The sequence below is a fragment of the Fukomys damarensis genome, unplaced genomic scaffold (assembly GCF_012274545.1).
Source record: "Fukomys damarensis isolate Sample0158 unplaced genomic scaffold, DMR_v1.0_HiC HiC_scaffold_33, whole genome shotgun sequence".
NCBI classification, from domain to species: domain Eukaryota; kingdom Metazoa; phylum Chordata; class Mammalia; order Rodentia; family Bathyergidae; genus Fukomys; species Fukomys damarensis.
Window position 1 is genome coordinate 18,675,125 of NW_022900945.1, and position 16,382 is coordinate 18,691,506.

The window sequence follows — 16,382 nt, forward strand, 5'->3', positions numbered from 1 at the left end:
GTTCACCTTGTATCCAGCTACTCTGCTAAAAGTGTCAATTAAGTCTAGAAGTCTTTTGGTGGAGTTTTTTGGGTCTTCAATGTAGAATATCAAATCGTCAGCAAATAATGACAGTTTAACTTCTTCCTTTCCTATCTTTATTGCTTTAATTCCGTTCTCTTGTCTCATTGCTATGGCTAATGTTTCCAGAACTATATCGAAGAGGAGTGGTGATAGTGGGCATCCTTGTCTTGTTCTTGATTTTAACATGAAGGTTTTTAGGTTTTGGCCATTTAATATGATGTTGGCTGTTGGTTTTTCCTAGATAGCCTTTATTAAGTTGAGATATAGACCATCTATTCCAATGATTGCAGGGTTTTTATCATGAATGGGTGTTGAATTTTGTCAAATGCTTTTTCTGCATCTATTGAGAGGATCATGTGGTTTTTGACCTTGACTTTGTTAATATAGTGTATTACATTTATTGACTTATGTATGTTGAACCATCTTTTCATCCCTGGAATAAATCCGACTTGGTCAGGATGTATGATTTTCTTGATTATCCTCTGTATTCTGTTTGCTAGTATCTTATTAAGGATTTTTGCATCTATATTCATTAAGGAGATTGGCCTGTAGTTCTCTTTTTTAGTTGCGTCTTTCCCTGGTTTGGGAATCAAAGTGATACATGCTTCCAGGAATGAATTTGGAAGTATTGCTTCCCTTTCAATTTCATTGAAAAGTTTGAAGAGTAATGGCAGTAGTTCTTCTGTAATATCTTGTAAAATTCAACAGTGAATCCATCAGGACCTGGGCTTTTCTTTATTGGTAAATTTTTAATTACATTTTCAATTTCACTGATTGTAATTGGGGTGTTTAAAATGTTTTTATCTTCTTTGTTCAACTTTGGTAATTCATAAGTATCTAGAAATCTGTCCATTTCTTCTGTGTTTTCCATTTTATTAGAGTACAGGTTCTCAAAGTAGGTATTGACTATCCTCTGGATTTCTGTTGGATCTGTTGTGACTTCACCTTTTTCATTCCTAATTACATGTATCTGAGCCTTTTCTTTCCTCTTTTTGATAGATTAGATAAGGGTTTATCAATTTTATTTATTCTTTCAAAAAACCAACTCTTCCATTCATTTATTTTTTGTATCATTTTCTTAAGTTTCCACTGCATTGATTTCTGCTCTAATCTTTATAATTTCCTCTCTTGTTCAAGCTTTGGGTTTTTCTTGCTCTTGTTTTTCTAGGAGTTTAAGATTCATCATTAGGTTGTTTATTTGAGCTCGCTTTGTTTTCCTAGTGTGGGCATTCAGTGCTATGAATTTTCCACGTAGAACTGCTTTTGTTGTGTCCCATAGATTCCTGTATGTTGTATTGGCATTTTTGTTTATTTATAAAAGCTGTCTGATTTCTTTAATTTCCTCTGTGATCCATTGATTGTTCGGGAGAGTGTTGTTCAATTTCCATGTGTTTGTGAAGTTCCTATGGTTTCTTATGCTATTGATCTTCGGCTTAATTGCACTATGATCTGATAATATACAGGGAATAACTTCGATTCTTTTACATTTATTCAAACCTGTTTTGTTAGCTGGTGTGTGGTCTATCTTAGAGAATGACCCATGTGCAGCCGAAAAGAATGTGTATTCTGATTTTGTGGGGTGGAACACTCTATAGACATCTAATAAGTCCATGCGTTCAAAAGCTTTGTTCAGTTCTAGTATTTTGTTGTTGATTTTTTGTCTAGATGATGTGCCTATTTGTGATAGTGGGGTATTTCGATCCCCCACTATAATTGTATTAGTGCTTATTTGGTTTTTCATGTTACTTAATATTTATTTTATATAGTTGGGGGCATTAATATTTGGTGCATATATGCTTATGATTGTCATCTCTTCCTCTTGAATTCTTCCCTTTACAAGGATGTAGTAGCCTTCTTTGTCTCTTTTAATCAGTTTTGTTTGAAATTTACTTTGTCTGTGAATAAGATCGCTACCCCCGCTTTTTTCTGGGCTCCGGTCACATGAAGAATTCTTTTCCATCCTTTCATTTTCAGTCTATGGGCTTCTTTTTGCACTAGGTGTGTTTCTTTTTCTTTTTTTTTTTTTTTTTTGGTACCGGGGATTGAACTCAGGTCCTTGTGCTTGTGAGGCAGGCCACCGAACCTCTGAGCTAAATCCCTGGCCCCCTAGGTGTGTTTCTTGTATATAACATATTGTTGGATTTTGCTTCTTAATCCATTCTGCCAGTCTATTTCTCTTGATTGGTGAATTGAGGCCATTGACATTGATGGTTATCACTGATATGTACTGACTTATTACTGTCATGTTACTTTTGTTGACTCTTTTTAATTTTTTTGCCCTCTCCTTTTAGTTTCTTGCCTTGCCTATTTGATTTGCTGTGTTGGGCCTCATAGTGTTGTGACCTTCATTGTCTCTTTCTAGGATATTGTTTAGAATTCCTTGTAGTGCTGGTTTGGTGTTCCTGAAGTTTCTCGGGTGTTCTTTGTCATGAAAGTATCATATTTCCCCATCCATTTTGAAAGAGAGTTTTGCAGGATACATCAGTCTAGGTTGGAGGTTGTTTTCTTTTAGGACTTGAAATACCTCACTCCAGGCTCTCCTTGAGCTGAGGGTTTGTGTTGAAAAGTCTGCTGTGATTCTGATGGGCTTTCCTTTGCATGTGATTTGTTTCTTTTCTCTTACTGCTTGTAGTATTTTGTTCTTCTGTTGGGTTTCTGGGATCTTGATTATTAATGTCTAGGTGTAGATTTTTTTGATCATGGCTAGTTGGAGTCCTATATGCCTCAGTTATCTGTATGTCAAATTCTTCCCTCTGTTTGGGAAGTTTTCTGTCATTAATTCTGTGAACAGCTTTTTTAAGTCATTTGCATTTTCTCCTGCTACTTCATGGATTCCTATCAGTCTTATGTTATTCTTCTTTGCATCATCTAGGAGTTGTTGGGTAAAAATATGGAACGCTTAACGAATTTGTGTGTCATCCTTGCACAGGGGCCATGCTAATCTTCTCTGCATCGTTCCAATTTTAGTGTATGTGCTGCTGAAGCGAGCACTGATCTAGAGTTCTTATAAATGCTTAAGTACCATAGCAGCAATTTCTAATTATCTACATCAGGTGAAGTATGTAGAATTGTGGATGATCAAAAAAACTTGCTTGTGAAATATTTTAAAAGACTGAATATTACATGAATCAAATTTTAAAACTGCATCATGCTTTCTAGTTTCCAAAATTTGTCCAGCTTCATGGAAGATCATTTTCATTTGACACAGTACTTTGTTTTAAACAGAGCTGCCACTTCTCAAATTTTCTCTGGAACTAGATCATGGATAAGTGAATTGATCTGAAAGAGCTCTTCTGTTAGATGTGGAACGTGCAAAAGGTCACTAAGGAAAAATAATTAACATTAGTTGAACAAGAGAATGACATCTAAGAACCTCAGAGGATTGTAATGGTCTTAAATGAGTTAAAATATTTATAGCACATAGCCAGTGATTGGCACATAGAAAGTGCCAGTATGTTTTCACAATTAGCCTTATTGCAGAGGGCAGGGGTGGGTCACAGCCTGGCTGGTCTTTACGAGTACCTGCCAGGTGCCAGGCTTGAGTCTCTAGCCCATAGCCCCAGAGGAATCGAACACCTGTCTCCTTGCAACCTTGGAGTCTAAAGGATGACAGTCATTACAATTCTAACAGCATATGAGGTGGGAAATTTTCTAACTAAAATTGCAGCTGGAGAACCAAAGCTGGGAAAAGGAGTAATCACCATGTGTTCAACAAACTATAATACCACCTGTATGGGACTTAGGGCAATTCTGCAACCTCTAGTCGTTGACTCAATCCAGGCCACATAAGAAAAGTAAGAGTTATGCCGAAGAAGTATAGAAAAGGAGGTTTTTGTTTTTGTCTTGAAAAAAGCCATGCAGTGTCAGGTCTTTCCCATTCCCCAACTCCCCAGTGTGTCAGACTGCCCTCCTGTCCTCCTCCCTTCCTGCAAGTCCCTTCTAGATAGCAGTAGCTGTGTCAACTGTTCAAAAGCAGCCCCTTCTCATTCTTTGGTAATTTTAGCTATCAGAAACTTATGAAACTCATGTCTTCATTTTCTTCCCCTAGAAAACATACCAGAAGTCAAAAGAACAAATAGAGGCTGAATTAAAGATGGACTATGAGAGTTATTTGGAACTGGAAAAGACCATCCTTATCAATCTCGGCCTCACCAAAGTCCCAGAGATGGTGTCACACATGGAAACAATCTAGAGACGCTTTCTGAAGGGGTGTTTGGAGGACTCTATGGGCCTTCTCTCTCTGTATTCATTATTAGTTTGAACTAGCAAACTGAACTTATAGGGGTTAATTGTAAATATAGGCTTTTATTTCACTGCTATTAAAACATTTGAATTACAGCAACAAAATCCATTTCACGCTTTGTACTGAGCATGTATGGAATTTTGTTTTCAACAAGAAAACGTTCATTATCCTACAGTAGTTCAGAACTTCAGACACCCACTCCACCCCACCTCTTGCCATTCATGCGGTAGCCCTAATCCTAGACAGAAGTGGAAATTGAACTTTGCTCCTACCTGTCTGGTAGCTTGTTCATCTCTCCAAAAAGTGCTTCCCTTGCAGCATTACACAAATATAGGGCCAAAGGCTGAATGAAATCTTAGCAAATTGAATCTAGAAATACTTATATTTTAAAAAGAATGTCACATAGAGACTGAATTGGGTTTGCCCAGGAAATACAAGGTTAATTTAAAAGTAGAAAATTAATCAGTGATTGACTAGAGAAATTATGAAATCAATTGATTCCGAAAAAAATAATTGATGCAATTCAACCTCCACTCGTAGTAATAATAAATTCTTAGCAACTGCAGAAAGACATTTATCTGACAAACAGCATCTACAACAATCCAACAGCAAGCATCACACTTACAAGCTTTTCTCTGCTTTGTGGAATAAGACTTGGTGCCTACCGTCCTGTCTTCTCTTCCGTATTGCACACGGCGTCCTTATAAGGGGAGATGAGCGCCTTCATGAGCTGGTGCACAGATGTATTTTTGCCATCACTATTGGAATGTCCCTGGCCTCAGCCTCGCCCCGGGACTTCTTTTCCTCTGTATTTTGTTCTACAGTCATATCTCAGTTGACCTAATTGTCTCATGGCTTTAAATACTACCTCGATCCCTGGCATGGACTTCTCCCCAAATCTCAAGCTGCCAAAGTGGTGTACCTGGCTTTCCCCCAAAAATGCATTCTTTCTTCGTTGATGCTCCTGGCTGTATGCTTTCAGTTGCTAGGGGCAAAAACCTTGACATCATGCTTGGCCTTCTTTCTCTCTTAATCCACATGCAATTTGACAGCAAATCCTGTTGTCTATGTGCTGTGATAGTAAAAATATGGTGAATATTTAAAATCTTTAAAACGCATATGTTACAGTAAAAGGCGCTGTTGTCAGACTCCCTCAAAACACTCCCCTTGTCTTTGAACACACGTCCCCTTGTTCTTGCCACTTTCGGAAGCAGTTCTGGAAGCCCTCTTTTGTGAGCGTCCTTAGTGGCTCTGTCATGGCTGCCTCAGTGTCGTGAATCGATTGAAAATGTTTACCTTTTGTGGTCCTTTTGACTTTAGGAAAGAGCCAGAAGTTGCATGGTGCTAGACCCAATGAATAAGGTGGATGGGGACGCACTGTAATGTTTTTAACAGCCTGCCTTTCCTTTGTGTGGTACTAAGCAACAGCATTCACTACATTTTTGGATCACACTTCATACAGATATTTAAAGAGGATTTCCACACCTGCATCAGAACATTATTATACAGGGGTACCTCTGGTACAGTGGTATCATGCAAGATTCCCACAAAATGGAACTGGGAACTCAGAGGCACTGTACCACTGAGCTTTATTACCAGCCAGCCCTTCTTATTTTTTGAATTTTGAGACAGGTTATCAGTAAGTTGTCTGGGCTGACCTCCAATTTATGATTGTCCTGCCTCAGCCTGTCCAGTTGCTGGGAGTACAGTCATGCGCCACCATACCCGGCCAGCTTGTGCTTTTAAATGGCCGTCAGATGCTGTCATTCTTCTGCCAACAGCTCTTCCTCAGGGTAGGGGTCAAAGGCTTCCCTGTGCCCTGCCAGTCCTCAGGTGTTCAGGCTTCCCCCGGTCACCTAGCTGGTCATTTGTTCTCTCTGTTATACCCACCTCATTACATTGCCTTCCTCGCCACCAGCCAGCCCAGGTATGTTCTCTCCCAGGGGATTTATGCCTGCAGTTTGCACTTCTTTCAGGAATTTTCCCTGTTTCATTGTCACATGGTGACTCAAAGAAATGCAGAAAGTACCTACTATGTGTCAGGCTCTGCCATTTTAGCCTGGATGGCCAGGGAAGGTGACATTTAAGTGAATAATCTGAACTAAGGGATTCTATATGCAGTCTCCTAGAAATGTGTTCCATAATTCAGTACTGTACCTCTTAGTGTAAAAGCAGCTGGTACTGCAGAGAACGGACATAGTTTATACATTACCTAGGGCTGGCTATACTGTTGTCTCAAACAAAAGTGAGGTTTTATTAACATAGAAGGCAGGGGTAATGGATATGTCTCAGGTTTATCAAGAAAAGAGCTTAGTATAGTGGCTGAGATCTAGCAAGCAGTGTTTTGCTGGGGGAAGGTACTAGAGAATGAACCCAGGGCCTTCATACTGAGCTACATCCTCAGCCCTTTTAATTTATTTTTAATTTTTAAGTTTAGAGACATTGTCTTGATAAGTCACTAATTTGCCCAGGCTGGGCTCAAATTTGCAGTCTTCTTGCCTCAGCCTCCCAGCATGCTGGGACTATAGACATGGATCAGCATGCCTTGGATGAAGACTCTAAATATTATTTCATCACGCTTATAATTGTGGCAATTATCGTTTTAACATATTTTCATCGTGTGTAACCTGTTTTTCCAGGTCAACCTTCTACAAACTGTTTCCACACGTGTGCAGTCCTAGTTGGGGTAAAGATGGAGTGGCATATGTTCAAAAGAAGCTGACAACCACCAGGCACTTGAGGGTCCCTCTCTCAAATTGAGAGCGCAGCCTGAGTCAGCTGACATGGGGAGGTGATGGGGTGACACTTCTGCGTTAGTCCACGTCTATCAAGAAGCAACACCAAGCAGGTTTAGATGCACACAGGATTTACTGGGGGAGAAAGCAAGGGAAGCCTTCCGATCTCGGCGCAGATGTGTACCTATGGAAGGAGAGAGGAAAGGACAGAGAACCACATACAGGTGTGCCTCAGGCCACTCTGCAAAGGCGAATGCCGGCGGCAGTGTACTCCGCTTTGACAACCGGGACTTTGGACCTTGGGCAAGCTCCGGTGCTACCTCCTTCCCTGAGGAGAGTCCTCTCTGAGGCCCTTCCGCACCGCCAGGCTGATTCCTTTGCTCTGGGCCAGACCGAACATTTAGCAGGTAACAGACACACTGAGTCCTAGCAAAGAACACAGCCGAGGCTTAAACTAGGAAGTGAGGGGATCCCTCCTATCAGAAGCTATAAGGAATATGGGACAGATTAGGAGTATTAGGCATGAATGACAGTGGCGTTAGCCCAAGTTCCTCCTTCCAAATCCCACAGCTGCCTTGCTTTCCTTTGCTGCCCATTCCTTCCACTGTACGGTGGGTCAATTAAGCCTTCTTTTTCTGCCAAGTCCTTTAGTCTGGCCTAACGTGGGGTGGAAAGAAAGGGGCTTTAGGTCCTTGCAGATCTGAGGCAAAGCTCAGCTTCACTGCCTTGGGTGGTCCTCAGTCTCTGTTACTTTACCTGCAAAACAGGTCTCATGTGCCCACCTCATATAAAAGCAGCATAAGGCATTTGGCACGCAGTTGATACCTAACACATGCTGCCCCCACTTTTCTTGCTTGGTCTCGAGTTTCAGCTTTTACAAATGGCTTTTTACTCACCAAGAAAAGTGTAATTTAACCAGTGTAGTTTCAGGCCCTCAGATAAAGACATCCTGTGTTCGTTTGTGATGAAAAAGCAGTTAACTCCAGTAGTCGCTGGCCCACGTGCCCTTCCGCAGCTTACCCAACCACCACTGTAAATAACTCATGTCTCCCCTGCCCTTCTACCCCTTAGCACCCAGGGTAGGCAGCTTGCTACCTCGTTGCCAGGCTGCCACTGCCAGGCCAGAGCCTATGTAACTGAGCCAGGCCCCCAGCACGGAAACTAAATACCTCAGAGAAGGTCAGATTAGACCCTGTGTGATGAATTCCCCTATGGCTGAGGGTCACAAGTTTTCACAACCGCACCGCAACAGAACGACCTTGGAAGTTCATTGAGAAAAATGACGATTTTAAGAAGCTTTCAAATGCTTTTGTGTTAACAAATATGGCTTTAAAATATATACACAACAAATCGGGCAAATAGTGTAGGTCGTTTCCCTGCAACAACCCCAGTGAGCTAAACAGAAGAACAGAATGTAAGGTTTCTCTAACTTGTGGGAACATGTGACAATCTGGAATTTTTTTTTCCTTCAGTACTGGGCATTGAGCCAAGAGACTTTGAACTGAGCCACATGCCCAGTTCTTTTATTTTATTTTCCTTTGGAGACAGAGTTTTGATAAGTTGCTAAATTGTCCAGTCTGGGTTCAGACTTGCAATCCTCCCACCCTACCGGGTTTACCGGCATGTGTCACATCACCCAGCTTGTTGGTTCTCTCTTCTTAAAGAGGAAAAAGAAGAGAGGTATAAAGAGAAGATTTCACATTTTTCTCATCAACTAAAGACACATTTTCCTGTCTTTTTAGGAGTCATATTTTTAAGAACAATAATTTTCTTTGAGAAAACAAAACATCAAAGAAAACAATGCTGTTAAATCTAAAATACAGAAAATGCCTCCCTTATTTAAGCCTTAGTAAATAAACTAAACAAAATAATTAAAACATAGCAATTTGTCATTTTTAATGAATTTTGTAGACTCTGGATCTGTTATAATAAAAAAAGAGTAAACTCCCAGTTATCCAGATAAGAATGTAAAATTAGCAGTGAGCAAGTCTGAGGTAAGAAAATGGCTTATTCTGAGCCAACACGAGTGACCAGGCCTTGGGAAGTCACATGAACACTGTGAGCTCCCACAGGGCTCCTGGAAAGGCATGATTTGTACATGAAGAGATTACACAAGACTTCCATGACCCCAAAAGAAAAGAGAAGGGTCATCAAGCAGGCAAAGTATAAACAAGTGGAAAATTGTCCACAAGACGCAGAGCCCATCTCCTTCCCAGGATTAAGGTTTAACAGAAGACAGAGATCCAAAGAGCCTAGCATATATTATAAGGTTTTAGCCAGTAGTTCCCCCGCCCCACAGACAACAAATACTAAGCTAGATGCAGAGGTCAATAGTAAGTGGCTGTCAAAAGGGCCTAGAAATAGATAAAATTTGGGCATCTTATTTACAGTCTTTCATCCATCTCTTCACAAGGTCGTTAAGCTTCAATTAGTAAAATTCAAACAATTCAGAATCTCTTTAAATACAAACTCAACCTCCTTGGAAAAATTTCAATTCACACAGAATAATAACCAACAAATAGAACATTATTTTATAGTTCTGCTGTGAATAACAAAAGACAAATAAGCAACTCAGATTTATTGTTTTTATAACCAAATGGAAGTTCCATCGCCAAGTGTGAGTAGGATTCAGCTGAATCGTCACATCTGCAGGACTGGATAACAATCGCTGATGGTCATCAGGATGGAGATAGCCAAGTACAGTTCAAGCTCAGCTGCTCTCAAGGTATGTAATGTTTGGAAAATAATCTTTGTCATCCTTCATTTCTTCATTCAACAAAGGAGGATAATTCTCAGGGCACAGGATTTTAAAGATTAAATAAAACACATGAAAGTATTTTGCAGAGCCTATGTGCTGTGGTATAATAAAAAATATGGTGAAAATTAAGCAATTTTTTTTAATGTATGACGGTAAAACACGTACTGTCATTGATGTTCCTCAAAATACTCCCCATCTCTTTGAACTTACTTAATTGTTCTTGCCGATTCTAGAAGCAGTTCTGGAATCCTCTTTTGTGAAAGTCTGGTGGTACTGTCATGGCTGCCTCGATGTCCTGAGTCAATTAAAGGTTTTTGTGGTCATTTTGGTTTTAAGGAAGAGCTGGAAGTTGCATGGTGCAGAATCCAGTAGATAAAGTGGATGAGGACACACCAAAATGTTTTTACAATAGTGCTTTTCTACCAGATGGTATTTGGTAGCCCCATTCACTGTGTGTGTGTGTGTGTGTATGTGTGTGTGTCTCACACAATTTACTGAACAACAGGTAATATGAAATCAAACTGGACAGGTTATACAGTGATCCAAAGCTTATATCTTTAAGCAATCAACTTTAATTGCAACATTTACAACAGTTGAGAGTTTTTGCTATATTCAAGGGTTTTTTTTTCAAACAGAAATATTTATGAAAGAACAGACAATACAAACATATAAACAAATGATCCCACCTCGTTTATAGAACATATAAATGACCCTACCTTCTCATCCATACAATATACAAATGATCCCTCATTTATATAAATATAGAAGTGACCCACTTGAGAGGGACCATTTAGGCCTTGAAAGTCAATAAACCTTTCTGCTTTATTTAGCATAAAACCTACTGCTTAGACTTTACCAAAAAATTTCCTCCTTCTCATAATTTCCCTATTATGTAAGGTATATCTATTTCTAGATCCTGAAGTTTCTGCATTTTAATGCTTGACAACCCATTAAAAAATTATGAATGCTGCTTCTATTTCATGTTCTGATTAAAATCTCACACACATAACACAGAAAACAAAGCAAACAAAGCACACGTCATATGGATGATCCAAATGGAAAGGTCAATGAGCTGTAATAATATTTGTTTTGCAACATCAGAAGCAGCAAAGATCCTGAATATAATCTGCTTAAGTCATAAATACTGAAACTGAGATACACACGTGTAAGCCACATTTGGGTTCCATGAGCTGAAAGCTCTCCATCAATACATAAAAGTGTACATCAAGTGCAAAACGAGCAAGGTCACCTCGAGAACGCCAGTGGCTCAGTACCCCGACTCATGGGATTTCAGGTCGAGATAGCTGAGGATATTCTGGACCGGCTTCACAGCCTGCTTCCTGGCAGCCTGTTGTCTGAGAGCCGCTCGTAGAACAAGGTTCGGGAGCTCGGACTGGGAGGGTAAGGCACGGAATCACCAGGCAGACTCCGGGGAGGTTTCTGGAATGCTTCCATTTTATTCAGGAAATACACAGGCTTATAAAAGGACAATCATGGGGGAGGAGCGCTGTCTTATTGGAGGCCCAGGGGAGTGATTTTTCTTGGGCAAGGAGAGGAGTCATGGACTGGGGCGGAGGTGTAGCCTGTCGGACCCAGCATGTATGCACTTAGGCGAGTTAGCCTTAGCAAGGTCTCTGAGTTAGCTCAGGAGACAGGAGTATGGTGCACCTGGCCCAGCCGGGCTTGACTTTCTCCCACAGCAGCCTTACACTTCTCCTCCCGCTGCAGGTCCGCGCATACAGGGCCAGCAACTGCTTGGTGAGCAACTGCATGGTCAGCAGCTCCTTCAGCTGGATGTAGTTCTTATCAGAACGAGAGGACTTTTCCCCGGATCTCAGACAGGCTTCCAAGAACATCCCACACGGCCTTATGTGATGGGTGCCTCTCTCAGGTCACCTGCCTCCTTCTCTCCAGGGCCTCCTTCGGGTCGATGTGAGTGATCAGGGTTGGCACTTTGATCACAGCTCTTCTCCTAGCTTCCCAGATGCAAGGGTTTCTTTCAAGACTTAACTTCATCCAGCTGTGCAATCAAACCCTGCAGTTCTGTCTTGGAGCTCAGGTACAGTTTAGGAGGGTTCTGCACTTGAAGAAATTTGTTTTTTCTTTCATCCTCTTGAGGACCTTTTCTATTTTCAAAATGGAATGGTTCTGTCAAATGAGTGTGTAGTATTGGCTTCCTCTTCTAAATCCAAATACTTCAGTAATTTGTTGATATCTTCCACCACCTTCCTCCATTAATTTCTGATTTCTGTGTGTCCGCATATATCTAGAGCAAGCAGATCGGCAGTCAGCCCCAAAAGCAGGCGAGTTAAGTGTCTGCAAGTCTCACTACTGTCCACGCCCATCAGAAGCACCACAACCACACCTCTGGTCCCGTTCACTTCGCACATCACAGTGTTGATCTTGGCAACAGAAGGATGTGCATCTTCAGACAGTGGCAGGAAAGGCTGCTTTTTCAGGCAGTCTTTGACAATCTCTTGCACTGCATAGATTTTGGCTAGAGTGTGCTTTCCGTAAAGAGATCTTGCCTGCAGTTTTAACATGGGTCAGCCTCACAATGATATCCTGCATGCCTTCCTCAATTTTATCAGTTATGCAGCTGCTGCCACTGTGAAAGGGCACGGTCTTCTCTTTCACGAGGGCCTAGGGTTCCTTGAAGATGTTCCGTATTTCTATCCAGTGTGGGTGGTTTGCATTCTGCTCCAACTCTTTGAGAAAGTGTTCCTCTCCTGTGCCGCCCTCTTCCGTATCTACAGAGTCTATTTCAAAAAGTTGCTTTGTTAGAATCCTCTCCAGTTTGTTGCAATTCTTGTCACTTGACAGACCACTGAAGCTGATTACTTGCTGTTCTATACTTTTAACTTCCTTTTGGATTTCCTGAAGTCTAGTAATAGAAGGATGTTGGTTTCCCATATGTCCATACTTTTGTTGTGTTCCATTGCACAAGCACTTATTTTCAAGTTTTACAGAAAGCAAGATACTGTGTTTGGGGGTGGGGGCAGGAGGAGGAGGAATGGAAACAAGAAACCCAGGGAGATTTTGTGACTTCCTTTCTTTTTCATTTTTTTTCCTTTATGAGATATATAACAAAATTTTTAAGAAACCAAGATTTCTAATATATCAACTTGGCAGTTGCTTCTATTTTTAAAAAGTAATTTTCCTCTCTACATGCACAAATTATTTTAATACTTGAAGTTTTTGTTTTGTTTTGATTTTTAGTACTGGGAATTGTCAAACTCAGGTCCTTGTGCTTGCAAGGCAGGTGAGCTAAATCCCTGGCCTAATACTTGAAGTTTTATGTTCAGAATTATAGAAATTTTTCTGGAGCACAAAAATTGACTCGGGGAGGAAAGGGGAATTTTTTTTTTTTCCCTGACCATCACACCAAAGTGTGTGTGTTTTTTTTAATGAGCATTTTGGCACTCAGAGGGATAAATCACCATTTTAATGATTATGTATGTGGAATATATATTTTTAAGTAATGTTAACCCCTGTTGTACTTTGGTTTTAGAATTTTTAAAAATTCTTCGATAAAGTGAAGAAAATAAGGAAAAATTTCCACCTTCTGAAGCAGTAAATAATAACTTTTAATATTACATATTCTTAATTTTAAAAAACTAATAAACCTATTGGAGGTGCAACACAGGAGCATATGGGGGCTTCAGACCTCAGCCTCCTCCCAGGGCACACCACACGCACACACGCACGCACGCACGTATCGGGGAGAGAGGCTGGGGAAGCAGCAGAAAAACGTGTTCCTAGTATTCCGTCATCCCTCAGGCTCACCTTGCATGTTTGCTTTAAACCACAAATGGCACTGGGCATAATGGGAATCCCAGGACCCTGGGAGGCTGAGGGAGGATGATTGTGAGTTTGAGCCGAGCTTGGGCAATTTCTCAGTGACTTACTGAGACTTGGCTACAAAACATGATAACTAAGCTGGGAAGGTAGCTCAGGGCAAAGGCCCTGGGTTCATCCCCCAATACTGAAAATGAAATGAAAATAGATTTTTAAAAGAACCCTCCATAAATGACGACTGCACAGTTCTTAGGTATTCTAAGGAAAAACTGTTTCATAGGCTAAGAAAGATTCCAAAAAACTGCATTCAGTTCAAAAAGTCTTAATCGAAAATAATTTTTTCTGTTCCTAAAATACTACCAGATGTCTGGTATAGGTCTGGTGTATTTTATAAGAGATCTGAATTTGATCTGAGCTATGGGTGCTGAGTTCCCAGGTCCATGGTTTGCTATGCCTGGATGGCTAGGGAGCCAAAAGCACCAGATTCTGGTCCATTCACTGTATTTTTGATCACACCTTGTAAAGACAGTCATGAACGAGGACATCCAGAACTGACTCAGAAAGAGGCAGGAATGATCCAATATGTTTGAAGTGGGGGAAAGTATTTGCGGGGGGCTTATGGCAACATGTCTTTTGCTGTAATCATTTTAATGTAAATATTTACCATATATTTTGTCACTGCTTATACATGGAAGCCCGGCATTGTGGTTACACCTATTATCCTAGCACTCTGGAGGCTGAGTCAAAAGGATTTCCAAGTTCCAGCCCAGCTTGGACAACTTAGTGATGTAGCCACACCCGTGCACATATATATATATATATGGAATAATAGTAACAATCAATGCTGAATTCCTTTGGGATTCTAAGATGATGTGAATCAGCACCGGAAGTTATTTATATTTTGTCATAGTATATTTTTCTTACATATTAATTCCTGACTAATTAACACTCCACTTACCAAGATATTCCATTCTCATATCATTAAACAATTAACATATATTAGCAAGTAATTAATTTGGTTTAACAATTATATAGGCCCCAAAGTCAGAAACTTACAGAAAATAGAGAAGAAATTAAACACTGTTCATGGAGAGAGAGAGAGAGAGAGAGAGAGAGAGAGAGATCCACCTGTTTGTAAGGTAGGAAGACATTTCATACGTTCCTCTTCACCACATCCATGTCAACCAGGGAAGCATGTAACCATCAACTGTATCTTATTCTTTGAGGCTGTTGGAATTTTTTGTTTGCATTTCACCAACCAGCTGCCATAATGCTAGGAGAAAAACTCTAGAAAAACACCCCGGCTCTCAGAGGGAATACTGGTGAGCTGTCAAATACTCAGAAACACTGGCCTGTAGACAGAGTGTGAAGCACAAAGACTCTGCGTCCATTTATTCTGAGAATCTTGGTTTTAGTTGAGAGTAGAAAATCCGGGCAGGGAGGAATGTGGCAGAAACCGCTGGTATTGTAAGTATGGGCATGGGATTCTGTGTTTGCCAGCCAGCTCTGCAATTCGGTTGGAGCCTTGTGGCTGAAGTCCAGCCAACAGGATATGGGTGGAAATGCCAGAAGCCACTGCAGGCCTGACTTTGACTCAGCTCATGAAATCTACCAACTTTAACTTCCCCTTTTATGTTTCCAGATGTCACAATTTATAAAAAAAAAAAAAAAAATCTCACCCTGTGACTTTCTACAAGCAAGAAATTACCCTTTATTTATCATATGAAACTGTCAAGACTTCTGGTTCAGTTGCTATATCACAGCTGAGCTCATCCTGAATCCAGGTAGGTTAGAGAACATTTGATCTCATTAGAACAGGTGATCACAACTATCCACTTAAAGCAAGGAATTGGACTTAAACCTATGCTCAATTAATAAGTCACTAGAAAAATAAAAATGTTATAGCAAAAATGAAGAAGAAAGCCCCTTTCCTTGCTGAAATTATCTGTTCTATAGGTTGAAAGAACAGGCGATATTCTAAGCAGTCTGAAGTACAGAGTGAGCGAGTGAATTGGGCTGTACATGCCACCCCAAGTCCCATCTTTTTAAATACACAACACTGAGCCCAAGTAGTCATGTAAAATTCAAGTCTGAGCTCCAGCTCCTCCCTGCTTACAACCTGCGAAGCAGTGACTCTTCTTTGCTTCTCAGCTCTTTTCCTGCTTATGACACAGCCTTGCTTACTTTGTAAGACCAACTCTTACCACTTTTTTCTCCCTTCCTTCCAGCCACTGCATCCATACCCTTCGCTCTGCTTCCTTGAAAATGCTCTTCCATTTCCACGGACAAAAAGCGACCAAGAACTCAAATATGCTCTAAAATAAATAGTACCTGACACAGCACAGCAGTATCTGTCTGCATTTGAAAAACAAGTCGCATAGAGCCTTCTTGGGGAAAATGAATGGTGCTCAGAATTTTTTTAGAGAATATAAAAGGAATTGATGATGTTTTATGAACAGTTTTAAAAGTCACAGAGTCAGAAAATATCTAGAGTATAAGGTTGTAGAGACAGAATAATGAGCTTCTGCTGTGACCATAGGAATTCTCAGTAATGGCGGAAGCAGTATTTCTCATCCAAGGTGCACTTGCTACAACCCTCATCAAGAGACAGACTCTACTTCCCCTGCAAATGGGGCAGGGATTTGTAGCTGCCCCAAAGAACAGAATGGGGTGGAAATGACACTGCGTCACATCCGAGGACACGTTATAAAGGGCAACACATCTTCTTCCCCACTGTCTCCCCCAAAGCATTTATCCTTGGAATTCAGCCACTGTGGGGAGTAGC

General features: G+C 40.7%; 1 protein-coding gene, 1 long non-coding RNA gene, 1 other non-coding gene and 1 pseudogene across 6 annotated transcripts in view; 2 read left to right on the forward strand and 2 right to left on the reverse strand.

The window, feature by feature from the left end:
• Positions 1-4,425, forward strand: part of Wdr63 (WD repeat domain 63) — a 62,760-nt gene extending 58,335 nt beyond the window's left edge. For all 4 annotated transcript variants that reach the window (XM_010636708.3, XM_010636707.3, XM_010636711.3 and 1 more), the window contains one exon: positions 4,112-4,425. In XM_010636708.3, coding sequence (XP_010635010.1) covers positions 4,112-4,255 — 144 coding nt within the window. In that variant the 3' untranslated portion in view covers positions 4,256-4,425. The remainder of the gene's footprint in view (positions 1-4,111) is intronic.
• LOC117284096 lies at positions 2,948-3,054 on the reverse strand. Its single transcript, XR_004515167.1, has one exon. It is a non-coding gene; the product is annotated as a U6 spliceosomal RNA (small nuclear RNA).
• A 2,552-nt stretch (positions 4,426-6,977) lies between the features above and the next one.
• LOC117284001 lies at positions 6,978-15,932 on the forward strand. The gene is made up of 4 exons (XR_004515055.1): positions 6,978-7,448; positions 9,645-9,766; positions 15,240-15,381; positions 15,826-15,932. It is a non-coding gene; the product is annotated as an uncharacterized LOC117284001 (long non-coding RNA).
• Positions 11,067-12,805, reverse strand: LOC104870947 (annotated as a pseudogene).
• Positions 15,933-16,382: the final 450 nt, after the last annotated feature.